Genomic DNA, 27,568 nt, shown 5'->3' with positions numbered 1-27,568 from the left:
CTATAGTTTAGGTATAGTAAGAATATATTAACTAAGTTATTAGTATACTACTTAAAGTTCTAAAACTTTAAGTAGTTTTTATACTATATAAGGACTAGGTCTTATACTAGCTTCTACTTCTCTATATAGATATTAGCCTAGGTATAGATTACCTCCTTATTAATCTTTTATTAGATTAATTCTTAGTATACTCTATATTAGATAGTACCTATTACCTAGTAAGTTCTAGTTATAGAGTCCTCTAGTACCTAGGTATACTTAAATACTATATCTATATCTTTAACCTACTAATTTACTTATTAGAAGGTAAGAATATAGAATTCTATACCTAATTTAAGCTTAGAGTTTATTATATTAAGTACTCTAATTAGCTTTTCTACTGTATTAAATACTAACTAAAAAGGCTCTACTAAGGTAGTAAAGTATCCTAGGCCTAAGTACTATAAAGTAACTTAGAGGTATTTTTCTAGAATTATAATATATTCTAGGCTAGCACTTTAAAGTTATTCTTCTAGAAGCCTATTTAAGATTAATTAAATATACTACTTACTACTTAGTAAGGCTACTTATATATAGACTCTTAAAGGTAATTTCTAAGAAGGTTATAAAATGCTAAACTAGTAGATTACTTCTAGAACTCTATTAATACTACTTTCTAGCTATATTCTAGAAGAAAGTACGTAGCTTATTTCCTTAATTAAGAGTTATTTTAAGAAGCTCTTATATATTTTCTTAAGTAGCTAGTTCTTTATTAGGAAGTAAGTTACTTTCTACTTAAAAATTTCTTCTTCTTTATCTAGGCTCTCTATGTCTTTAACGTAGGTAGCTAGGCTTTACTCTAAAGCTAAGTTACTTTTAGTCCTAGATAAGAATACTATTAGGCTCTTCTTAGGCGTAATATTTTATTCTCTTTAAGGAGGTATTATTTTTCTATTAAAGAAAATAGCTCTTATTTATCTTAAATTAACTACTCTTTTAAAGGAAGAGTATAAAGAATTTAAATTATAAGGGCACTATAAATAGGTAATTAAGATATAGAATAAATAGGTATTTATTAAGAGATTAAATAAATCCTTAGAGTATAAGCTCTAGGGATTTATAAGTACTATATACTAGAGCTCTAAGAGCCTTACGCCCTTAGCCTAGAAGTTTACTAAAGGTAGGCTAATAGAAGCTTAGATAGAAATACCTATAATAAGTACTATCTTAAGAGTTTAGAGTTATATCTTTTCTTATAGCTACCTTAAGTTAGAGAGGTAGCTATTTATTTAGGCTTTATAGAGTCTAATAGTTTTAACTCTATCTTTATACCTATAGTAGTTTCTATATTATAAAGAGCTTACTTAAACTCTAACTATTTAGTAATAGTTTCTAATACTCTATTATACTAAATTTCTTATTAGTAAGCCTTAGGGGCCTTTACCTATACTAAGAAGATCTTTAACTTATTATTTATACTACTATCTATAAGCTTAAAGAAGCTTTAATAGAGTAAGAATTCCCTATAGTTTAAGTATAATAAGAATATATTAACTAAGTTATTAATATACTACTTAAAGTTCTAAAACTTTAAGTAGTTTTTATACTATATAAGAACTAAGTTTTACACTAGCTTCTACTTCTTTATACAGATATTAGCCTAGGTATAAATTACCTCCTTATTAATCTTTTATTAGATTAATTCTTAATATACTTTATATTAGATAGTACCTATTACCTAGTAGGTTCTAGTTATAGAGTCCTCTAGTACCTAGGTATACTTAAATACTATATCTATATTCTTAACCTACTAATCTACTTATTAAGAGGTAGAAATATAGAATTTTATACCTAATTTAGGCTTAAGGTTTACTATATTAAGTACTCTAATTAGCCTTTCTACTATATTAGATACTAACTAGAAAGGCTCTACTAAGGTAGTAAAGTGTCCTAGGCCTAAGTACTATAAAGTAACTTAGAGGTATCTTTCTAGAATTATAATATATTCTAGGCTAGTGCCTTAAAGTTATTCTTTTAAGAGCCTATTTAAGATTAATTAAATATACTACTTACTACTTAGTAGGGCTACTTATATATAGACTTTTAGAAGTAATTCTTAAGAAAGTTATAAAATACTAAACTAGTAGATTACCTCTAGAACTCTATTAATACTACTTTTTAGCTATATTCTAAGAAGAAGTGTATAGCTTATTTCCTTAATTAAGAGTTATTTTAAGAGGCTTTTATATATTTCTTTAAGTAGCTAGTTCTTTATTAAAAAGTAAATTACTTTTTACTTAAAGATTTCTTCTTCTTTATCTAAGCTTTCTACGTCTTTAATATAGGTAGCTAGGCCTTACTCTAAGGCTAGGTTACTTTTAGTCTTAGATAAAGATACTATTAGGCCCTTTTTAGGTATAATATTTTATTCTCTTTAAGAAGGTATTATTTTTCTATTAAAGAAAATAGCTTCTATTTATCTTAAATTAACTACTCTTTCTAAGAAAGAGTATAAAGGATTTAAATTATAAGGGCACTATAAATAGGTAATTAAGATATAGAATAAATAGGTATTTATTAAAAGATTAAATAAATCCTTAGGGTATAAGCCTTAGAGATTTAAAAGTACTATATACTAGAGCTTTAAGAGCCTTATACCCTTAGCCTAGAGGTTTACTAAAGGTAGGCTAATAGGAGCTTAGATAGAAATACCTATAATATCTTAAGAATTACATCCTAGGCTTTCTGTATAATACTACGTAATTAATTATAAGTATACTACTTTCCTATAGGTAGATCTAGGTAATAGGAGGCTATCTAATCCTTTATCTTATTCTATACTGCTTTAATAGAGTTAAGATTAGGAAAGAAGGTAGGCTAGTAAATAGGGTATATCTTTCTTTCTTTTAGCTCCTCTTATATATAAGTAGCTACGTAGCTAGGAGCTCTATCTTATATAAAAGTAAGGGATAGGTATATATATAGCTATCTATAAACTAGAGGAACTATCCTCTTATAGTAGCTCTCTTTATTAATAGACTCCTACTTCTTCTTCTAAAATAGAAATAGTTCTTTTAATATACTAAAGAAGTAGCCTTAGAATATCTACCTACGCTTCTTATATACCTTATTAACTAGATATGTATTATTAAGCTTCTTTTCTACCTAACGTATAACCTACGTCCTTTTATGCCTTTCTTCTGTTACCTAAGTCTTATTACTCTACAGTATCTTTTACTACTAATCTAGTACTTAATTTACGTAGGCTAGAGCTTACTCTAGGTAAATCTTCTTATTAGTATTAGAGAGAGGAGGTTTAGTAAGGGCTATCTTACGTATAAATCCTCTCCTATAGAGGGCGTAGTATATAGGATATTTAGATATACCCTAGTAACTAAAGGGTCCTTAAGTAAGGGTAAGATAGCTTATCTATTGTATCCCATAGTCCGCCGTGTAATGCCCTGGAGGCACGGGCCGACTGTCGACTAATTACAGCTTGGATTAGCGTCGGTAGGTCGGTATATAGCGAACGCCACGAACTTTAAACCAGGAATTACTATTGCGACACCAACTTGCTGACGTAATAGTGCAATCTAATTGGCCAGTAGGTAGTCCGTACTCCAGGGCATTACACGGCGGACTATGGGATAGCCTAGCTCTAGTATACGTAGTATACTAGCTTATTAATCTAATCCTTAGATAACTGTAGTAGCTAGCTAGATCTTTGTTATAGAGTACTCTATTTACTGTTAACTACGTAGCTAACTTACCTCCTTATATAACCTAAAAAATCTGTAATCTATTAGTGCTTATACCTAGCGTAAGTAAGAGTTTAGTAATTGTGCCTTTAATTATAAGTAAGATAGCAGTAGCGTAGTATAGATAGGGTACCCAGTAGTATAATAATAGAGATAATAGAATAATAGATAATAGTAGGAGGGTTAGTTAGAGAGATATAGTAGTAAGAGAAATACTAGATTTAATACAAATTACTATAGTTTAGAATGTAATATTAGCTGGTACCCCTATTTAGAAACTCCGGCGCGCCCCCTAACTCACCCCCTGGTCATGTACACTACTTTTGCCTGACACCACAGTAGATTTGACACGAACCCCAGACCCGACAGACAAGCTCGTTTATCTTTGCGGATACACGCAGGCGCTCTCCGGGTCATCCTCGGCTATATCCGACGTCTTGGAACCAATGATAGCCGTCGCAACCCTCGTCATTCAGCGTCTATCACCATGAAAGGGGAGCTTACTTGACAAGGCACGCAACTTGGTTCCCTTGGTCATAGTCACGACCAAACTATGTTTCAGACGCGACAGGCGACGTCAAGGCGGATGAAATGCTCTTGACGCGTGTCGACGTGCATTTGTTGTGTCGGGTAATATGCATTGTGCAGGAGAGATTACTCGTATTCCATGCACAACAACTTGCATCACTTGTACGTACTAGGACACTTGAGGGCAAAGAATGCGATACCACATCTAGCTTGAGTCGAGCATACATCGATCGGCATTGATAAGGTTACTTCCGTCGTACTCCAGATCCGTTACATCGAGGGTTCGTAAATTCAGGACATATGGCGAATGTTTTGCCACGACGTTTTTCTTTTCTTTTTCAACGTGTTACGGAATAATCCGGGGAAGATTGTGTTGGGCCTGCGACAGGGCGTACGTCAGCTGTAGGATTTCACTGCGCGTTCGCATTCGGAACAAAAACGTGCCAATCGATTCGCAGTAGCGAGGCAGGGTTCCCGGAGTATTGGTCAGGATAACCAGCAGGGTTGTGCGAGAGAGTCAAGATCAGCCCTATAATACAAGGTATCCGCCCTATCATGGAGGGTCAGATGCATCGAGATTCCGGGATGATTGGCCCGGATGCGATTCGTTCGGCATCGGGTCGAAGGGAGGGCTAGAGCTAAGATACAGGGATCGGCACTGGGAATAAAGCAGGAACGTGGAGGACTGCGTATATCCTTGAAATCTGCCGTACGGAACTACTTTACAGGATGGCATACCTATCTACTGCTGCGCGTGGTGTTTACCACTAAGACTTCTTTGCCGATTTGGCGTTTTGTTTCGCAAATGCATCCTGTTTTACCCAAAAAGCTGGCTGGGACTTGCGCGACGCTTTGCGCTTTGGGCATCTTGACTACGGCGTTGCGCTGCTATGTGCGCCTCCGGATTATCAAGGCGTGGGGTCCGGATGATACCTTTATGGTGATTGCTTGTGTGAGTTCGTCTATCAACATGACTACTTCCAAGTCCAAGACTGATGGGGCTACAGACATGTCTCACGTGGTACTCAGCGACGATATTAACAGGAATTCACTACGGCACTGGTCGACGGACAGCGGATATATCACTCAGTGACTCTGTGGACGCTATGCGTGTGAGTAGTCAACACCGATCCGCACGGCAACTTGAACGAAGAAACTGATGGAAGTGGTCAGTGTTGGTATCTTTGCTTCCTCAGCTACGCGGCAACCATCACTTTCGCGAAAATTTCCGCCGGCTTCTTCTTCCTACGCATCTCTGGCGTCATGACGCTCCACCGTGTTGCAACCTGGATCGTAACCATTCTCGCAGCATTAGTAGGATTCGTCTACTTCTTCCTTACCGCCTTTCAGTGCCGTCCAGTAACGTACTTCTGGACCAGGATGGAAGGAACGAGTGGGAGCTGTATATCTATAGACGTCATTATTGGGATGACCTATCTATATGGGAGTGTTAGTTTGCTCACGGATGTTGCGTATGGGGCGTTGCTGTGTGTTCTCATCTGGAACCTCAGAGTCGACCGCCGGACCAAGATGCTCATCTCGCCATTGCTGGCAATGGCTTGCATGTGAGTACACTCCCCGCATATGTTTGAGCCGCAACTAATCGAGTTTGCGACAGAGCAAGTTACGCTGCTGCCATCCGCATGCCCTATATCAAGAACTTCAAGGACCCAGACTTTCTATGTAAGTCTCTCCCAGTACACTGTGCCCAAACATCTAGTTCCCGTAGCTAATGTATCCCCACCTAGACGCGACCGTCTACCTCTCCCTCTGGTCTACCGTCGAATGCGGCCTCTCAGTCATCGCTACAAACCTCGCCACTCTACGACCGTTGATCGGCCACATCGCGCACACATCTCGAAGCCTGTACACACGATCTTCCCAACGAACAGACGAGCGGCAGTTCCATGCTATCTGCGCTCAAGAGCCGATCATGGTCCTAGAGGGTGTGCACGGCAAGCCCCATATCACTAGCGAGCTATGCATTATCGGCGTAAAGGATATCGAGCAGAACGCGAAGGGCACTGAGAGTATGGCTTGGTCATGGAGGCGGAACATTTGACAGAGATATCACGATGAGGGACAGCTGAAGTTTGCATAGCATAGCATGATACTTTTTTCTTGTTATTTTGCGGTGGAGTTTAGGTCGGAGGGCGGTTTTTTGTACAATATTTTCTTGTTTTTATACCCGGGACGCGAACAGGAAATTTCAATAACTCACAGCTATCATGGAGTTCGTACTTGCTGAGTCGCTGGTCCATGTATGCCCTTGACTACAAAGATAGCACTTGAAACCGTGTAATCTCTTCGAAGACAATTGTAAGATAACGTGAGTATATTGCGGTCGATCGCACAGGATGTGTAATTTGATCATTTACATAGAAACCAAACGCACCCCCATACCCGACAGCCTCACCAACCACACCACCATACCAACTGGATATTCCCTCAACCCAATCACAAGAGCATTACATAGTCATGAATAACAACTCGAACCGCTCCCAGCCTCTCATGAACTCGCTGGTAAGTACGATCACATCTCCAAGCTCGTTTGTGAGATTGATATAGCAATTGAACGCACAAAGACTGGGCTCCAGGACTTACGACCTACTGAGGCGGGATTCGTCGGAGACGCGGACAGGAGGGGATATATGCCGAGAGGGGAAAATGGCGTGCCTTATGTTGTGCCAGGTCCGAGAGTATGACATGAAGTAAACCAGTGTGTTGTAGGAAATTTCACTTGTTGATTGTCTACTCCCACGCCTACTTTGCCTTTTCCCATTCGACAAATTCCCGTTATGACACCCACTTCACGTTTGATACATCACCCCTGTAACCCCACCTACAAGAACCAATCCGTACCCCCATCCCATCCCTCCCCACCCCTCGTACCACTCCTGTCTCTCACAGTCCGCGCAGCTTCCCGCAGCGTCGGCCACTCCCCCGCACTCTTCTCATCACACACACAATCCACTTCCACAACAGGCCACTCCTCCTCCGCCCACGAAGGTGGCGATGGCGTAGACAACGTCTGCACAGAAGTCAAAGCCCACGGACTATGCGCATCATCAGGTGCTACATGCGGCGGGGTAAGGGGCGGCGTGAGTAAGCCGCCGACGGGGGAAATCGGATACTCGTATCTGGCGACGGGACTTGACGTGACGAGTTGGCTGGATATAAGGTACTGTGGGCTGGGAGAGACGATGGCCCAGTCTTCGTCTCCGGGTGAGGAGGGGGAGGAGGGCGTGGTGGGGTGTGGGATGTTGCTTAGGTCTTCGAAGTCGGAGGTTGAGGATAACGCCGAGAGGGATGGGGATGGAGATGGAGGGTCTGTGTCTGATTCCGCATCAGAGTCCCAGAAGTTGGTGTCGGATTCTGATCCCGGGCTTGCTGTAGTTTCGTCGCTGTGTAGGGTTGTCTGCAAGTCGGTTTCAGGAGTGGCGAGCGGGATTCCGATTACAACATCGACGTCTATGGGAGAGGACGGGTGTGAGATCTCAAGAGTCTTGCTCGAGGAACAAGATAGAGTGTGTACTTGAGAATGATTGCTGCACCAGCATGGGCCTGCATGTCCCATTGCCAAGAAGTCGTCCAACTCCTTCTGTACTTCTGGACTTGGGAAATGAATCGGAGGTTTGGGTCTCGCAAGAAAAGATGTTACAGGTGATTGCTTGAAAGGGTCCAGTGGCACCACTGGTGTTAGACGGGGCTTCGGGGCATTAGTGGAAGGGTATAGGGGTACGGCTGGAGTTGTGCTTGGGGATCGAAGAGATGGCTTGAAAACGGTGATGCCTTCGGACACGTCTGTCCACATCCGCGGTGAACATGTTGGTAGCAATGGACGCGGACAAGGAGATTGTAGTGATTGGGGCCCTTGAACAGAGGGGGTTGGTGGTACGGAAACAATAGGTACTAACGTAGAGATGGGAAGTGGAACTGAAATCACTGACGGCGATGGCATTGTAGGTATGTGGTTGGGTATTGTGGGAGTACCTGCGAGCGTTGACGAAGCGATGTAAGTCGGGATGTTTGCAGTTGATGGCGACGAGGACTGTAAGTCTGCCTGGTGCTTCACTGGCTCATCGTTTAAGGGAGACGGTGCAAGTCCAGATTTTCTCGTCGCAAGAACGCGACATGCCGCTAATACCGCTGATTGCTGTGACTGTGTCGGGGGTAAAGTACAAATAGAAGGCTGCTTATTGGCAAACTCTACTTGCGCAAGCGCTAGTCGCGAGATCTGAGGTAAGGGGTTGTCACGACTTGTTAGATCTGCGGAAGCAGGAAACGCGGAAAAAGGGAAAGATCGAGCTTCTTTGCGCTTGTAATCCCAGACTTCAGAAGGTGATCGAGAGAATCTGTGATGAGCATGGCGGCGCTCAGACTGCTTTGGGAGGTCGGTTTGCTTCATGTTCGTTGGCTTGGGTGTTGTGATCGCGGGCGTACGTAGCTCATTTGGTTTGAACTGCGGAGCCCAGTGGGTTTTGGCGCTCTCTGCCGAATTTATGGAACTATTCTTCACAGCGCTGTGCTGATCGTCGCCGGTTTGTAGTCGTGGTGTTGGTATCGGCTTTTCGTTGTTCAGGCGCAATGCAGCCATTCTGTTGCACAATTCGTCCAGGTTCAACGCACGAGTTCCTCTTTCATCTTTTTTCTTTGGTGCATCACCCTTGCTCTTGGTATGTTTCCCACCACGTTTGCCTCGCCGTCTTGTACCTTCAACTGTGGTAGGAACAAAGTCAAATTCCCACTTGGGTTTGGTAGGCGAGTGTTTGAGCTCGGCTAGGAGACTGAAGCGGTTCGCTGTGGGATGTGAGTACATAGTCCAGCTCTCAAGACCCGAAACGGGTGACTTACGTGTAGGAGCGAAATCTCGCTGCTCAGGACATGTTTGCTGATAGGAGTTTGTAGGGTACGATGTAGGAAGCTCCCTCAGTTGGCAACCTCGCCGGCGATCGCTTCTGAACAGTGTCGTGATGGAAGGCTGTCGAGCAGGAAGTCTGTCATGTGAGGGGGTCTTGGTGTGCCCAATGACCATTGTTGGTTTATCTTTCGTAGAGAATGTCCGGTAAGGTCACTAAGGAACAGAGGATGATAACGTAGATCTAGGGTGATGTATATGGCGAGGGCTGTGAGGGATAATGAGGAGACATCCAGCGAGAGGATCAATATCGTGTTATCTTCGACCACGTGGGTAATAATGGGGTAGATACTAGGGTTTAGAAGGAGGAGACATGATAAGATTGATGAATATGGAAGGAGCAACGGACAGGCGAGCTGACAATCGAAGAGGAAAACTGTGTGACAGGAACCGTTGTCAGTTCTTGAAGGAGATGGAGAATTTGTAAAGCTTAACCAAATCTGCATAACCTTGGGTAGTGCCAGTTGCGTGTTCTCTTCGACTGAATCTGACCATGTCGCGACTGTCCGGCTTTTACCCTGCTTCCTACCCAAGCACATTTGAACAATACAGTCGGATATTCAATGACGTTTATATGCTCGCGATAGACAAGAAGTGTCTATCAAATCCAAGTTGTGCAAATATCGATATGACTTCTCCACTGTTGAAGATGGTTCAGCGACGCGTTCGCCAGTCAATGCCAGACGCGTTGAGTGGTTTGCATGAACAGCTGCTGACATAAGACACCCGACTACGCCATGACGCATCCAGACAAACCAAAACTTTCCCCACCACTTGCGCTCCACCGCCCAAACATCTTCCCCTCGTCGCCACTCGCCGTAGAAAGCGCTCCAGGATATCCAATCGGCAAGAAGGCGGAAACACCTGCTGATATTCTGGAGTCGCTCTTGCCCCCGCACCCCGCTGCACCTCCACTCGATTCAACATGGCCCTCACTTCTGCCGATCAGAAGCCCGCGCGCCGCCCTGTCCCGCGCATTGTGCCCGCTATTCCCCACCGTCTCTCGCGTACTATCCCCTCTGCGAGGCCCATCACGCCCGAGGAATCCAACAAGGGCGTGGCCGCCGCGCCGCCGGAGCAGCAAGCACCGGAGCCGCAGGCCGTGGTGGAGAAGCAGGTCGAAGCGCCTTCAGCCGCTGTGCAGATTCCGCTCACGCCCGACTCCAGGACATCTGCCGCAGACAAGAGCGAAGAGGAGGCGCCCGTGCTGGCCAGCTCTCCGCCAAACTCGCAAGACGACCATGTGGAAACGCGGGATGATACCCAAGGTTGGCTTCCCCACAACACATCCTTTGGCTCTGTTAGTACGCGTTCGCTGACTCGCAGTGCTGCAGCCTCCAGCGCAAATGGTCAGACGAATGTGACAAAAGATGCGCCCTCTCCCCCCACCTCACGCGCCCAAGCCAAACCAGTCACGAACGGGGTGCATAGCAAGCCGGCCATCCCGACCCAACTGCCACCGCCCTTCTACCCTTCCACCACACCGACTGTTGAGGACAATGATGCAGCTCATACCCAGTACCATGACCAGCCAAACAAAGACGGTATTATGTTTGGCGCTGTCCAGGGAACACCAACTGCGTCTGCGACCCCGCATGAGATGGAGTCTGGCGCACAGCAGTCTATGCCTCGCCCTCCTCCCGGTTTTGCTCCCCCGCAATTTACTCCCACATTCTTCCCTGGTCATTCTCATCACCCGTCAGAGGCTGCATCTTCCTGGCTCCATCCGCCGTACCCGATGGCCCCTCCAGACCCTGCCTATGGCAACGGCCACGGAGGGGACTTCCAATCGCCTTCTTTCTCAGCTGGCCCGAATGCATTCCCGCATCTGCATCAAGACCACTTCCCGCTTGAAGGTACCCCCTTTGCCATCAACGGAAACACCGCACACTCTCAGTCGCCTAGCAAGTCGCAATTCGGAGAGGCAAGGATTTCTTCAGAATACGAAGAGCACCATGCGGTGCCCTACCAGAACGGCGTTTCTGCTCGCACTGAACGACTCGAAGAGTCGCCATTCGAACTCGCCTCTTATCTGTCAACGCAGTTTGGCAACCCTGAATTTGCCGACTTCATCCTACAGATTCGATCGCCCGAGTCCATGCTAATCTCCATACCTGTTCATGGTATCGTAGTAGCGCGCAGTCCAGTCATCTCCGAAGCTATTCGTCGTAGTGTTCCTCCCTCTCATCGCTCGAGGGATACGCGCCGGTTGCTTGACGTGTCCACCTCGGACCCTCTTATCACCCGCGAATCCTTGGAAGAGGCCATCAGAGTGCTGTATGGTGCACCGTTCCTTTCCGATCAAACTTTCTTGTATGGACTGGGGCCATATATACCTGAGGGCGACTACGCGTCCTCTTCTGATGATGCCCGGAGGCGCATGGGTCAGCTTCTGAGTTACATCGCAGCCGGGCACGTGCTGCAAATGCTCAGCATGCAGGCAAGGGGTGTCGAGATTGCAAAATCGCTCTTGCGATGGGACACTCTCGATCAAGTGTTACACTTCGGTCTGCAGCGAGCTAGGCCGACTGTTCGATCAGGCGCTGTTGGACCAGAAGTCAGGGACCCCTTCGCAACCATTCTGCTCAACCATGCCATTGATTTCATGGCGTACAACTTCCCGGTTGACTTCAACTTGTACACAATCGCACCAGAGCTACGCGACGACCCACGTCTGCCAAGTCTTCTTGACGCGCGAACGCCTTCACACAACCCGCGCTTGAGCAAGATCCAATTTGGCGACGCCCCTCCTGAGCTTGACGCAACGCCAGCCCATGCTTCCCAAATGCTCTCTACGGTCCTTTTGTCACTACCTCTTCCTCTTCTCGAGCGCATCTTCAACCACCGTGCGACCGCCAACCAGATCGGCTGGACTGGAACTGCAAAGGTCATGCGAGATGTCATTGATGAGCGTGAAGGCCGTCGCCAGAAAGCACTACGAGGTCAGCTGCAGCCGTCACAAGATGGCACAATTCCGGGTGCCCTGTTGGACAACTTGTATCTCGAGGAACATGTCGAGCGTGTTGAAGCATCTCCTCTTTATCCTTCTGGTTACAGACTTTCAGCTATGCGTCCAGTTGGACAGGTTTAGGCTACCTTTCTTGGAACGGAGAATTTTCGAAGGTATGTGTTGCCCCGGATCTATGGCGTGTTGGATTGGTCTTTGACAAAAGGTTTCGGCGGTTTCGAATCGCATAAAATTCTGGTTGGATGCTCTTCAGGGTGTACAGCATAGCGAGCATCATGGCGTTGCTTACAGGCGTTCTCTCACGACTTTCCTCTTCATATGGCTACCCTCTCGGTTCCTAAAAGTACGAAACGATGCTATGATGCATGTTTCCCACAAAATCACGACGGCATGAGGTGGACTCGTTCTGCTTTGTATATCACCCACGACATGTTTTTCTTTCGTTTTTTTCCCTTCCTCTGTCTACAAAAAGGTGATACCCGAGTCTGGCTCGCCTGTAACTACCCTTGTCTCTCAATCTTCTTCTTTGCTTGGAGTTGCATATAGGTAGATCATGCTGAAAGGCGGAAAATTGACATTCCATCAAGTCCGGAGTTGGGCGCACCTGCACCTTGTGAGTCATGGAGCTCTTCAGGAAGCACGCGTTGGAAGCTAAATGATTTTTGTTGCTTACAAAGCTATGTTGAACTCTTCCTCGGCTTCGCAAAACGAGGTGGAACATGCCAAGGAGCGGTTATTAGCCGGCTTTAAACATTTTTTCGGCAGCTGTGAAGACTGCGGTCTTTCGCATGACCGAGCACGACGGCGTCATGTCGCGCTACGGCGTAGCAACCGTATCAGGGCTCGTCTTATCATTAATAACCGCTCGCCCCTGTACGTATTGTGGGGTAGGAGCGGCTGCTATTGATCTACAAGGGCAACCCCATGGATCGACTTTTTCGGACCTTCTTTCTTGCCTTGCCATCCTCTTAAGCTTTGCTTGTGTCCCCACCGATTTGCTTGTTGGTCCTGACAAGCATCTCGCAATACACCGAGATACTTCTGGGTTGTGCAAAGTGTAACATCCGGTTTCGCGTTTCTTTGTTCTTGTTTATTGTTTAGCCGTCTGCGTCACCATTCGCGGAAATGGACCGCACAGGACGGAATATGGACAGCGATGCAATCTCAGTACCAGACACGCGGTCGGATGTGTTCGACGAGAAATCCAGCGAGCCGACTTCAATGTCTTCGAAAATCTCGATAGAAAGCCATCGCAATCAGAATGCGGCGAATCGGGAACAGGATAAAGAGCTGCACGTGACGAATAAGGAACAGGTTGCGACAAGCAGAGAAGAGGAGGGTACAACATTAGAGTCTGCGAAATCGACAACACCGGCCGCGACAGTTGCGTCGCCCGCTCCGGATGGAGGGCTTCGCGCTTGGTTGCAGGTTATGGGTTCATTCTTCCTCATGTTCAATTCGTGGTATGCATTTGCGTTTCTCCTTTACTACCGTCTTTGTCCCATGTAGACAATATACTAACATCAATAGGGGAATTTTGAACACTTTCGGCTCTTACCAAGCATACTATGAAACCGACATGCTCGCCTCTACCTCACCATCCGCAATTTCGTGGGTCGGTTCTATCCAGGCCTTTCTCCTGCTTGTTGTCGGCGCTCTCACCGGACCCCTCTTCGACCGGGGATATCTTCGCGCACTCATCTTTGGTGGCACCGTTCTACTTCTCATTGGCCAAATGATGCTTTCCCTCTGCCACGAATACTGGCAAGTCCTCCTCGCCCAGGCGTTCTGCATCGGCATAGGAGCCGGCGCGCTATTCACGCCCGCCGTCGCCATCCTCTCGCAATACTTCTCCACGCGCGTCGGAATGGCAATCGGCATCGCAGCCTCCGGGTCCAGCGTAGGAGGCGTCATCTACCCCATCGTATTCAAAGAGCTCCTCCCACGCATCGGCTTCGCATGGACAACCCGCGTCCTCGGCTTCCTCATCCTAGGCACAATGATCGTCCCCAACGCCGTAATGCGCACGCGTGTCCTCCCCGCAAAATCCCGCTCCCTACTCGACCTCCCCGCCTTCACGATCCCCGCCTACGCCTTCCAAGCCATGGGCTTCTTCCTCGGCTTCATCGGCCTGTACATGCCGTTCTTCTACGCCCAAGTCTACGCCCTGCAGGAGCGCATCACGAACGAAAACCTCGCCTTCTACCTCATCGCCATCATGAACAGCACGTCGGCATTCGGTCGCATTCTGCCCAACATCCTCGCCGACAAGCTCGGCCCCTTTAACGTCGTCATCCCGTGTTGTCTCATCTCCGGCGTCCTGTGCATATGCTTTATCTCCGTCACGTCAACCGCGGGCATCGTCGTGCTGATGGCGTTCTACGGCTTCTTCAGCGGCAGCTTCGTTAGCATTCCGCCCACGCTTGTTGTTAGTTTGAGTCTCAATGCGAGGGAGAAGATTGGAGCGAGGTTGGGCCAGGGCTTTGCGTGTACGGCTGTCGGCGTGCTGATTGGTACGCCGATTGGAGGCGCGATTCAGGAGCATAGCGGGTTTGCTGCGCTGTGGACGTTTGGTGGGGTTATGCTGTTTGGTAGTGCGGTGTTTTTGGCGGCGGGGAGGGTCGCGCATAAGGGGTGGGGGGTGGGGATAAAAGCTTAGTGTTTTGATGAGGCGGGTGGGTTGTAGAGTGAATCAAAAGCGTTTTTTGTGTGGTTTGATTGTCGGCTGCTGTGTTTTGAACGTGGTGTTCCCACAACATATTCTCCTTTCGAGATCCCTACAAATCCTGCTACCCCATAGGAACATCTGTTTGTCCAGCGAGTCGCAAAGTGCCAATGAGGTGCAATTCATCGACAATGAGACACGTCTCTATACAAACACAGCATCTGAACCACGATACCTCTCTACATTCCATATCACATATGAACCACTTACGAAGCAAGACCAAATGACAAAACCTCTGTTTTTCTACAGTGTGTCTGACAGTTCTACAGGGAGCTAAAGCTTGAGCAAAACCGACGACAAAAGCACGCATATCTCCATAAGTCTGATATGTTTGATATGTGCTGAAACGAGGAATATCAATGGCAATAAACAAGTTTTTTGTGTTGAGGTGATGATGTAGGGGTTTGAACATGGATTCAACTTAACACGTCTGTTCCGCGTACCTTCGATCTACCAACTTACGAGTGTAGTTCAACAATCATTGTTGTGCGTTCGTGTTGATGGGAACTCGTTCCCCTTCGGGACTAGACTGTATGGATGGTCTGGGCTTTCTATCTCACAGACACTGAGGTACCGCGGCGTGGTAATTTACACCGGCATCGGGTAATATACACCGCAGAATTGGGTAAATTTACACTTTACACCGCGTATAGGTAAATTTACACCGCGTATATATGTACTTAGTAATTTTCTTAGATTTTCTTATTACCGGCACTACTATTAATCGCAACAACGTTGCTCCGGCCTACCCCACATAAGCTGAAAACTCAACTATTAACACTATCTCATCTACACGCTGACGATGGAGCCCACCTACGAGCCCACCTACGAGCCCACCCACAATAGAGCTCACGATTGAGCCTACCCACGAGCCTACCCACGATGGAGCCTACCCACGAGCCTACCCACGATGGAGCCCACCCACGAGCCTACCTACGAGCCCACTCACAATCGAGCTTGGATTTGAGCTCACAATTGAGCTTAGATTTGAGCTCACAATTAAGCTGGATTTGAGCTTACAATCGAGCTGGATTTTAACTCACAATTGAGCTAGGATTTGAGCTCACAATTAAGCTAGGATTTAAGCTCACAATTGAGCTGGATTTGAGCTCACATGCAAGCTGGTAAGGAACTTATATAGAAATATATAGAAAGAATTAATTATATATATAAATTATCTGTAAAACTGAAAAAAACTGTGTAATATGTATACTATTATATGTAAATTTACCTTACGTTTTACACTGCATTGTGGTGTAAAACGCAGTCTTTCTTCTGTGTTTTTTACCCGATAAAGCTGCGGGGTAAATTACCCGATTTTGTACCTCAGTGAGACGTAACGGACGTGACAGTTATTCTTACATGCATGGCTTAGGAATCACTCCGGTTCCCATTCCTCGAAAAGTCTGATCGCAACGCCGCAACGCCATAACTGTTTGTAACTGATCCACTCCGCCTATCCCAGCGAGTTTCTCTGCCGCGACGATACTCAACTAAGAGCTGGAGATTACACGAAGGTGCCTACTTTGCATTCGCGATTTGTGATTGATCGGGAAGTAGCACTGTATGATAACTATTGTGGAAGAGGTGAAAGGAAGTCGAGCGTGTCGAATTGAAGAGGCTCGCGCGCATTTCCGTGGATTTGACGTCGCTGAACTGGCCTTCAAGACGCCTTATACATGTCAAAGCTTACCAGCGTAGATACGAGCGGGTTATAGGTTGTTTAGTGTCCGTCTTAGGATTGGCTGCAGTATTACCAATTCTCAGTCGCGATTTGAGATATTCCACAGCGGATTCTGAATTCCTAATCCTTTTTCAATTTCTACTTAGGTATACTGTTTTTCATCAGTACCGTCAAGCAGTCCTGACTGCCATGTTTGGTTTCCATTACGCCCAAGATAAAAGAGTTGGGTGTCATTTTGCTAGTATGATCAAATCAAGCACCGCGAACGACCATCGAAAACATCCTCAGCTCGTCAAAAGCGACTAATGCAGGTCCGATCACCATACACCCACGGATCGTGCAGGGCACACCATAGTAGATCTGCTCTGGCTCCCGCTCCGTTAAAGCTTGTGTCGCCCACACTGAGGTACCGCGTTAGTGTAAAATACACCAGGTTAGGTAAAATTACACTGCGTATAAGGGTAAATTTACACTTTTACACTATATCTAGCTAAATTTACCTAATATTCTAGGTAATTTATACTAATATTAAAAGATTTATATACTTTATTACTTTTAAATTACTACTACATAAGAAATCTTTATAAGGGAAAGAGAGTAGAATAAGCAAAAATAAACTTTTATTTATAATTATTATATAATTACTACCTCCTCCTTCTAAGCCTTAACTAAATTATATATTCTAGTATAGTACCTAATAGATTAAACGCTATATTAAGGCTATATTACTATAAGTAAACTATTTATAGGTAGCTTAAAATATAACTTTGTACTAGTTAATAATAAAGAAGCCCTTACCTAACCTAAATACGCTAGGCTAGAAAATAATACTATTAGAGTTATACTTAGTAGTAAAGAGTATAATAATTAGGTTCCTACTATAGTTAAGTAAGTACTAAGTAGTAGTATTATTACTTAAGTAACCTACTATACTAGTATAACATAAAAGGAATATTATAAAGACTATATAGCTATACTTAGCGCTAGTCTAGAGATCTATAATAATATAATATTAATTATTTATAGCTAGGACGCTGTTTAGACTACATAGAATACCTAAAGTAGAGATATTATAGTAGTATATATTAGATAGAAAGAAGTAAGTTCTAACTAGAACAGCCTAAAGTTACTATTAAAAGTAGGCTATAGTTCTAAGAGTACTAGGTATTAGTAGTATAGCTATATCTAAGCTTACTTTATTTAGAGCTATAAAAGGACCTACTCTATTATTATTATATATAAATATATAGTTAGAAGAAACTTATTAGTAGCTATTAACATAGTTATTCTATAAACTATAATTAGTATTATTAATACTAAAAGCAGAAGGTTAGATTAAGGTTAGCTTATAGAGTAAGGTAGGTAAGATATATAGTAAATACTATTATATAAGAGGCAGTAGCAGAGGTCTCTATACCTATTACTATAAGTAGAGAGGTAATTAGAACTAGCGTAAGTATAAAGGTAGGTAGTAACTAATTAATTACTATTTAGACAGAATATAGAGACTATAGATAATAAAGAATATAATTAAGAATAGCTATTTCTAAGTTAAAGAGATTAAAAGGTTAGAGTTAATAAATAACTATAGATAAGTTAAAGTAGGTAAAAGTGTATAAGAGCAAGGTTATATATATATAGGCTAAGCTGTAGTAATATTTAGTTATAGTAAGAATACCTATAATTCTAGAGATATTAGCTACTTAAACCTACCTATTTAAATAGTATTTATTAAGGTTATAAGAAGAAAAACCTTATATAATAGTAGTTAGTAAGTAGCATTTACTTAAGCTATTATATAAGTTATACCTATTATTATAGCTTCTACTTTAATGTAAGAAACGCTAATAAACTTAACTATTTATAAACGCCTAGAGGTTTATAATAGTAAATAACGTGCCTAGAGATAATTTAATAATTAATACTTTATATTAAATAAGATCTACTTTGTTAGCCTTATACTGTAATTCTAGATACTAAGCACTAATAACAGTAATATCTTACGTAATTTCTAGAAGAGGTAAAGACTCTATGCACTAACTATAGTAGGAGTTAGTACAGTTATATATAATTATCTTATATAGAGTATTTAGTAGACTGCTATATTAACTCTATAATACTAGTTACTAAGTTTAAGCCTAATAAAGAGTTTAGAAGAGAGTAAGCTATAAAGTAGTTAAACTGCTTAGAAAACACTAGATCTAAATAAAAATAATTATACCTATAGCCCTATTATAGATAATATAGATTACTTACTATTAATAGAAAAGTATATAGTAAAAAATTAAATATCTACGCTGCTTAACTTATTACTATTATAGGCTTCTTTATTATAGAACTTTGTAAATAATACTTTACGTAAGTAAAGTGTATTATCCTAAGTAATTAGATATATTTATAATATCTTAGTTCTAAGTAGCGTTAATATACGTTAGCTGCTAGTGCTGTATTATATTAGTATAGATACAGATAAGTATACTAGGCTTAAGGCTATTACTATAGCTGTAGTAAACGTAGTAGTAGTACTGCTTATACTTATAGCTATATATACGCCTACTACTACAGTTACTAGCTTATTACTCTAATAACCTAAAACTATTAAGTCTATACTACCTAGTTTACCTATAATAGTTACTGTAATTGCTGCTATAGTAGCTGTAGTTATAAAGCTAGCGCTATATTCTACTAAGTATAGTATAGATTTGCGTATAGTATTATATAAGGCTATATAGTGCACCTTTTCCTAAGAAGCTACTTTTAACCTTTAAAGTAAAGTTCTGTAGTATTCTAGCTGCCTTTTTAGATAGTAATATATAGAGAATATCTTTAGTATATACGCTAACAAATCTTATAAAGTCTATAGTGCCTAGCTAACATTCTAGTAGCTATAAAAAATACGTAATTAACAAAGCTACTACTATACTTATTACTACTTTCTACTATAGCCTTCTTAATAGTAGTAGGCTAAAGTCCTATAACTTTATATAAGATAAGATTTACTATTCTGCTACCTATATTATAAATAATAAATCTATTATTAATTATAAACTAAGTATCTTGTACTATACTACGTAAAGTCTTAAAGTATATAATACAGTAAACTCTAGTTCTGTTATAATAATAATATTCTTAAGTTAAGGAAATTCTAATAGGTTAAAGCTAGCCTTTTTAATAGCTTAGAGTATATAGTCTTTTGTAATATTAGACTAGACTGCTAGTATAGTTACTACTAAAGTAATAGGCAAGAATTTCTAAAGCACTTTTCTATACTTTTTATTAAGATTCTTAATTAAATAAGCCTTTACCTGTATAAGGAAATCTGCGTACTAGTATAAAAGTAATTAATAAAGTTCTCTAAAGCGCTTTTCTGTACTTTAAGTTAAAGTACTTAATTAAGAGAGCCTTTAGCTAAACTAGAAGATCTGTAATAATATTAACTAGTTACTTACGTATACTTTAAGTAAATATAGAGAAAATCTTAAATATATATTCTGTCTATTAGCTGTTAAGCTAAAGCTCTATTCTCTAAGACACTATATTAAGCCTATAAAGACCTAGTTTATTTATTATATATATCTAAATTGTCTGTACTAGTTTTAAATATATTACTATTATCTTAGTTATCTTTATTACCTATAGTATTCTTTCTTATATTACCTAGGTTAGTAGGTATAAGGCAATTGTTTTAAGACAATATAGCTTTTAATAATATTATATATTTTTTACTGCTAGATCTAATATTAAATAGCTTAGAGATCTCTTTTATATTATTACTACTAAAGTCTTTACGTATATTAAACTAACTATTAGCCTAGCTGTATATATTATGCGTATTACGTAAGGTCTATTATAACTTTATATTTAGTTATAATTACCTTTTCTAAACTAATAATTTAAATTTCTCTAAGATTACTATACGTTGCGTAGTTATTAAGAAATCTATTATTAAGAAGTAGAACGTCTCTAATACTAATATATTTTATAAGGTTCTAACCTTTAGCTATATATCTTGTAGAAAGACGTCTTTTATATTAGAGATCTACTAAGCTTTATATATATTACTAATATACTTACTAGCGTTTACTAATATATAGTTAGGTACTTTATATAGTAGTTAAGAACCTAGTTAGGCATTTGCTTTATTTATAGGGCAGTTATCTTTAAGTACCTATAGTAATTTAGCGTCCCTACTAGGCTAGCTATTCTAGGCTAAATATTAATAATTTATAACTCTTGTAATTCTGTACTAGAAAGGTACGTAAGTTAAGATTTAATATTATTTAACTTATCTATACTAGACTAAGTAGTAGATATAGTAGTTCTATAAGAAACTCTCTACTCTACTAGGAGATAACTAGTAATAGTATTTAACTACTGCCTCTTTAATTAGGATAGGTATTTCTGTATTAGCTACCTATTTAGATTGTATAAGCTATAACTACTAAGATATATACTTTTATTAGAGTATAAGGTTATACTGTATAGAAGTACTAAGTTCTTAAACCTATTATAAGGTTTAGCTCTAGGCTTATTCTTATATACTAAAAGAGTTAGAGATAGCTCTATATATCTAGAAGTAAAGCTTAATATTAAGAAGTATACTTTCTTAGTTTACTTGCGTATAAGTAGCGCTATTAGTTAACTTAAGTTTAGTAGGTTACTCTACCCTCTAACTATAGCTATCTTGTCTTATGTCTCTGCCTTAATATATTCTTTATACCTCTCTTAGTAAACTTTAGTAAAATATTAGATATAAAGTAACCTCTTATATAGACTAATATAATATAATAATTTGCTAGCCCTAGACGCTCTTAGTTAATAATTAATTAGAGAACCTAGAACTTCTTTATATAGGTTAGGTAACCTGTGTATAATTTAGTTTTCTTTTTTTTCTACTAGTTTTCTGTATTAGTATAATAAATCTTATATAGGTTCTAGTAAACCTACTTCTTTCTACTTAAGTAGTAGCTTTCTTGTAGTTTGTCTATATTATCTATAACGCCTATTTAATTAGCTACCTACTGTTAAAATACTTAGATATAAATAGCTAGTACTATAATATAGTATTTTATATTATTATAAACTGCTCTGCTATAAGGTTGTTAAATTTATAAGTGTCCCCTATATACTATTATAAGTTATATACTAAATAAACCTGCTGCTTTTAATCCTTTTTTCTTTAAGCTATAATAAATTTAAGATAGTTATACTCTAGAATAAGAGGTCCTGTATATATAGTAATATAAGCTACTAGAAGTTTAAAGTTACTTAATTTAGGTTAAGTACGCTTCCTGTATAGTTCTAAAATTATATATTACTTATATTTCTTACTATATATTAGAGGTATAATTTTGTCTAGTAAGAGTCTAGAATTTATAGTTTTAGATTAATTATACTCTTTATTAGAATATTCTGCTATTGTTATAGTATTTAGATATTAAGCTAGGTAAGAACGTTATAATAATAATATAAATACTTAAGTTGTAAATACTTAAAGCTTTTTAATATAAAGGCTCTCTGTCTAGTCTAAGTATATAAGAAATCCTATATATCTATATTGCTATAAGCCTTTAAATCTTCTTAATTCTACTTCTTATATATTATTACGTATAATTGTGTTAGTATTAGATAAGCATAGGGACTAGATATTATACCTACTTCTAATTAGTATAATTGCGTAAAATAACTTAGTAGTAGATCTATAGAGTTAATATTATCTTCTCCTTATCTAGCAGAAGGTTAACTATTACTATATAGGCCTAGTATATAAATGCCCTTTAATACCTTATAATCTAGTTTATTTTTATTTAGTTATACCTTAAGGTAGTATTCTACTTATAGTTAAATCTTATTTACTACTCTTATCCTTACTACTCTCTTATAATATTACTAGTCTATAGTATAATTATCTTAGTAGAAGCGCTCTTATTATTATCCTTGTTATTTCTTAAAGTAACATTTACTAGCGTCTAGTAACTATACCTAGTTATTATATAGTTAACGCGTTTTATTATTCTCTATACTAGGCTCTGCTACTATCTATATTTAGGTAATATAGGGCAAGAGTACTAGTGTTTTTAACCTCTTAAAGTAGTTAAGACTTCTATAGACTATAAATATATTCTGTATATATTAGTAGTGTAATTTTATAGAACTTGTCTAGTACTTTTATAGTAGGCTTATCTATTCTACTAATTAGCTAATTATAGTAAGTATATAAACCTATCTACTTTTTTTTAAGTTCTAATTTAAATTAGCTTAGCCTTTAGGACAGTAATACTCTATATATCTATGCTATAGACAAAGATTTGTCTTTTAATAATAAAGATTAACTATTTACTTTTATAGAGGCTACTAAGGAGAAGATTAACTACCTATAGTCTAGAGTTAAATATAAGAAGGTAGAGCTAAAGGCTACTTTTAGTAAAAATAAATATATAGCAGCTTAAATTTTAGCCTTTTAATCTAGTATTTAATGCCTTAAGAGGAGCCTGTAATAGAGATTACTATAGTTTAATAATATATAGAGTAAATACTTAGTATTTAATAGGTTAAACTTAGAGTTAGGTAGCGTCTAGCTAATAATACTAAGAGAAGGGTATAGTAATATACGTAGTATATACAGTACTAGTATTTATAGATAAGCGTATTATTTATTATTTTAGAGATTAGTCCTAGTTCTTACGTAAGTTTAGAGTTGTGTTTTGGTATCTTATAAGCAAGTACTCTTATACGTTCTAGTATAATATTAGTATAAGAATAACTACTATTATTAAGTTATTTTGTACACTTGTACGCGTTTAGTACTTTATTATAGGTATATTTTATAGTACTATAGCTTAAAAAGCAAGGCCTATATAAGATAAGATAGTTATAATCTTTACTTAATATAGCTAGCTTATAACTGTATACGCTACGTTACTTTTATAAACTTAAAAAACACAACCTAAGCCTAGTAGTGTAGGTATATAACGCTAAGTTAATTTACCTTACTTATAATATTTACTACGCCTCTACTAATACTCCCTACTTACTTAATACGCTTACTATACTCCTAAATACGCCTCTATTAGTTAAGCCTTCTAGGTATATTATAATGCGTTAGTAATATACCTAAACGTATCTTTATAGATTATCTAATATGTTTCTAAACTTACTCTTAAAATTACCTGTTTTACTCTATACGCTACTAATTATACCTAAAAAACGTGCCTATTATATCTCTAAAGTACCTATAAAGTAGTATAGAGTACTAGAGTTACTATATAACCTTTTCTATTATAAGAGGCTTTATAATACGCGTATTCTCTAACGCTATAGGCATTCTACAGCTATAACTATAAAAGAGTTCCTTAATTTACTACCTATAAGATAATAAGTTTAATAGACTCTACCTTTAAGGCTATTAATAAATCTTAATAGCTAACAGAATAGACTATAGTTATTATTAAATTCTAGACTAAGTAAACTTAGTACTTTAAAGATTAATCTTGCTATAAGCATAGAGTATTATATAGAAAGTCTTTATTATTAAAGTAGTATTACCTTCCTCTTTTAGTATAATAGACTTTAGTAGTTAGATATAAAACTTTATTTTTAATAGGTAGTAGTAGTCTAGTCTTTCTTTATATTATATATATAGGCTTTGTAATTCCTAAGTAAGTATACTTAGAGCCTATACTTAGGTTTTGTATAGAGAAAGCTATCTTTAAGGGAGTAAACCCTAGTAATTAAGATAAAATTATAGTATACTAGCCTAAAGGCTAACTACCCTTAGAACTAACTATTTTTAAAAGTGTACTAGCCTAAAGGCTAACTACCTCTAGAACTAACTATTTTAAATGCCTAGTATACTCTCTATTAAGCTAATATATAAGCTACTAAAGTTCTTTATATACCTTCTAAAATATTAGGTAATCTATTTTACTAAATAAGGATACCTAAAAGGATTCTATATTATTAGTAATCTAAAATATAAGACTATATAAAACTAATAAATAAGTATAGTAAGTTACTCTGTTAGGTTCTTTTTTCTTAAGTAAGCTTAAACTACTATATTATACCCTTATAGAAGTAAGGCCCTAATATTACCTACTCTATTACTAATAACTAATAATTGTACTAGAGGTAGTTATAATATAGTATTCTAGATTATAAGATTTCTGTAAAAAAACTCTAAAACCTTATAGATATATATATAGGTACTATAATAGGTACACTAGCCTAGCTTTATTAAATCTATTAACTAATAATATACTGCTTTATGTTTATATATACTATAGTATATATAGTAGAGTAGATATATCTAAAGACCTATCTTTAAGAGATATAACTATTAAGAGATATAAGTACACTATAGTGCACTTTACCTATAGGTAGGCTTTTTATAAGAAAAGGACTAAAGGTTAAGTTTAATAATATACCTGTTATACTGCACTACTAAGGTTATATTAATTAGTAGGCCCTCTAATTAAATAAACTGTTAAGTAGTACTAATATATAGTAAGTAATAATAGAGTTCTTGCCTAGATATCTAATAAATAGAACCTCTATTATTAAGTACCCTTGTTAATAAAGGCCTAAACTCTGCTAATAAAGATTACGTACAGTAGTATTAGCTTAAGAAATATATACCTTAGTGCCTTACTAGCTGTATAATTAGTAATAATTATTATAGTTTCTAAAATATTAAGTAGGTTTTAACTTAAAACCTTATTATACCCCTACTATATAGTATATAGAGTGCAGTTTAAGTAATACGTTTAACTTAAGTATACTACTAGGTTATAAGTATTACTACCTGCTAAAGTAAGTAGCTTATAAGGTTACTAATAAGGCTATTATATCTAGCGTAAGCACTAGATAAGCTAGAGCTTAAGTAATATAGGTATAGAAGGGATCTAGTGTAGAGCTATAACTATAAAGGTATAAAAAGTTCTTAGTATAAGTATCTATTATAGGCGCTATACTACTAGGTAACCTTAACCTCTCTATAATTAAATACTAAAGAGTAACTTACTTCTATATAGATATATCTTTAGCTAGAGTTAATATAACTAACTACTATATAGAAGAAGAAACTACTAGTATAGAACTATAATTATACTAAAGCGTAAGACAGTTTAAAGTAAATTAATATAAAGCTTATTAGACTACTTAGCTATAACAGAGGATAAAGTTAGACTATATTAGTAGTGTATTAGATATCTAGTAAGCTTATAGAAGATAATTTAAATAGTTAACTCTAACGTTTAACTAGGTAGCTCTAGGCTTTAATACCTAGTATACTCTAGAGGTTTACTAGGTATTCCTAGGGCTTTAGTACCTAGTATACTCTAGATATTAACTAGGTATCTCTAGGCTTTAATACCTAGTATACTTTAGGGTTGTACTAAGTATATAGGCGCTACCTGCTTTATATTAGTTAAGTCTTATATAGTAGAAATAGAAAGAGAAGGTAGCTTTAATAACCTAGTTATATTCTAGAGCTTTAATAACCTAGTTTATACTCTAGGGCTTTAGTAACCTAGTTTATCCTTTAGAAGTTATAGTTTATTTAGAACTACTTAAGTATTAGCGTAATTAATTATTAAGATAAGTAAGTACTTTTTAACGTTAATAGCCTTATTACTAAGCCTTAAAGAGTATACGCTAAACCTGTATATATATTAGCACAATTAACTGTTTATAAATAATAAGGTATACTTTCTAGTGTTAGCAGCCTAATAGTTATTAGAATAAAGAGTTTTGCTAGACCTACTTAAGTATTAGCATAATTAAGTATTAGTAATAGAGAGTACTTTCTAGTAGTCTATTACTATACCTCTACTATTACTAGCACTTCTTTCTATTCTACCTACCTACCTAGCTTACTCTATAATACGCTAGCCTTTAGTAACTTACAAATATTTACTACCTTAGGCATAGGTATTATAGTTAATAAGCGCTAGTAGTTAGGTATATAGGTATAAGGTATTATAGTAATAGAGGTTAACAGCTTACAGCGTTAAGTATAAACTCTAGTAGCTAGGCCTTAGCGTTTTATAGAAGTTTATAGCTTTTACTGTAAGTAGTAAAATTAAAAGTAACTAATTAGTAATTAGTATTTTGGCGTAACTACAGCCTTTTAGAAACTTTAAGCTTTTTATAATATTTTAACTAAGTTATAGTAGCGTAACGCAGGCTAAAATTTATATATAGAATAGATAGTAAAATTTATAAAAATAGTAACTAAGAAATAAATATATAAGATAGGTAATACTAGCCTACTATAAATATATAGTATTATTATTATCCTAGCTAATTAAATTATAAAATTATTTTCTAGTTAATAGTAACCCTAGAAAGCTTATTGTATAAAACTTCTACTATCTATAAAATATAGCTCTTTATATTTCTATTTAGTACTATCTTAATCTTTTATATAATTTAAGTCTCTTGTGCAAAGTATAAACCTCTTAAGGTAGATAGACTATACTATAAATACTTATATACGCCTATATTATATATCTTAGTATCTAAGTTAAGACAGTCTTACTAAGTAAATAATATAAGAAAGTACTAGTTATATATAATACTATCTACTAAGGCAGAGGTATAGATACGCTTAATACTATAAGTATTATTCCTTATAAGCTATTTTAGACGTAAACTAGTATCTTTTTTTTATACTACTTTAATTTACGTAGTACTAGTATTTAGTTAAACTAATTAACTAATATAATTATCTACGTTATAGTCTATATATTAGGTAGTATAAATTCTACTTAGATAAAAGAGTATAAGGGTGTAGATTACAGTACTGCGTTTAACTTGCCTATACTTGTTATAGTCTATAGTGTAACTAGAAATACTCTGCTTATATACTGTAATATCTCTCTTTAGTAAGTAATTTATAACCTTTATCTCCTCTATAAGTTATATAGAGATATTAGTGTAGTCTAAGTTAATGTAGTAGAAGGTATAGGCTAGTATAGTAGACAGCTTAATAGATTACTTAAATATAAGT

General features: G+C 38.2%; 5 protein-coding genes across 5 annotated transcripts; 3 read left to right on the top strand and 2 right to left on the bottom strand.

The window, feature by feature from the left end:
• Positions 1 to 5,070: 5,070 nt before the first annotated feature.
• P153DRAFT_282473 (uncharacterized protein) lies at positions 5,071 to 6,327 on the top strand (the record flags this gene model as incomplete). Its single annotated transcript, XM_033663201.1, has 5 exons — positions 5,071 to 5,157; positions 5,273 to 5,377; positions 5,439 to 5,830; positions 5,884 to 5,948; positions 6,014 to 6,327. The coding sequence occupies 5 exons, from the start codon at positions 5,071 to 5,073 to the stop codon at positions 6,325 to 6,327; spliced, it is 963 nt and encodes a 320-aa protein (XP_033528009.1).
• Positions 6,328 to 7,107: 780 nt separating this feature from the next.
• On the bottom strand, positions 7,108 to 9,300 carry P153DRAFT_428554 (uncharacterized protein; the record flags this gene model as incomplete). Its single annotated transcript, XM_033672721.1, has 2 exons — positions 7,108 to 9,065; positions 9,120 to 9,300. The coding sequence occupies 2 exons, from the start codon at positions 9,298 to 9,300 to the stop codon at positions 7,108 to 7,110; spliced, it is 2,139 nt and encodes a 712-aa protein (XP_033528008.1).
• Positions 9,301 to 9,964: 664 nt separating this feature from the next.
• P153DRAFT_363780 (uncharacterized protein) lies at positions 9,965 to 12,765 on the top strand. The gene is made up of 2 exons (XM_033667446.1): positions 9,965 to 10,451; positions 10,518 to 12,765. The coding sequence occupies exons 1-2, from the start codon at positions 10,109 to 10,111 to the stop codon at positions 12,272 to 12,274; spliced, it is 2,100 nt and encodes a 699-aa protein (XP_033528007.1). The 5' UTR covers positions 9,965 to 10,108; the 3' UTR covers positions 12,275 to 12,765.
• Positions 12,766 to 13,372: 607 nt separating this feature from the next.
• On the top strand, positions 13,373 to 14,810 carry P153DRAFT_282206 (MFS general substrate transporter; the record flags this gene model as incomplete). The annotated part of the gene is made up of 2 exons (XM_033663181.1): positions 13,373 to 13,614; positions 13,682 to 14,810. 2 exons carry the CDS (start codon positions 13,373 to 13,375, stop codon positions 14,808 to 14,810), a joined length of 1,371 nt encoding a protein of 456 aa, XP_033528006.1.
• A 2,002-nt stretch (positions 14,811 to 16,812) lies between these two features.
• On the bottom strand, positions 16,813 to 26,485 carry P153DRAFT_382047 (uncharacterized protein; the record flags this gene model as incomplete). Its single annotated transcript, XM_033670102.1, has 2 exons — positions 16,813 to 16,961; positions 26,464 to 26,485. The coding sequence occupies 2 exons, from the start codon at positions 26,483 to 26,485 to the stop codon at positions 16,813 to 16,815; spliced, it is 171 nt and encodes a 56-aa protein (XP_033528005.1).
• Between the last annotated feature and the right edge of the window lie 1,083 nt (positions 26,486 to 27,568).

Source organism: Dothidotthia symphoricarpi (assembly GCF_010015815.1).
Source record: "Dothidotthia symphoricarpi CBS 119687 unplaced genomic scaffold P153scaffold_3, whole genome shotgun sequence".
Taxonomy (NCBI): domain Eukaryota; kingdom Fungi; phylum Ascomycota; class Dothideomycetes; order Pleosporales; family Dothidotthiaceae; genus Dothidotthia; species Dothidotthia symphoricarpi.
The sequence above is the reverse complement of the archived record's forward strand: the minus strand, read 5'-3'. Positions and strand labels throughout refer to the sequence as shown.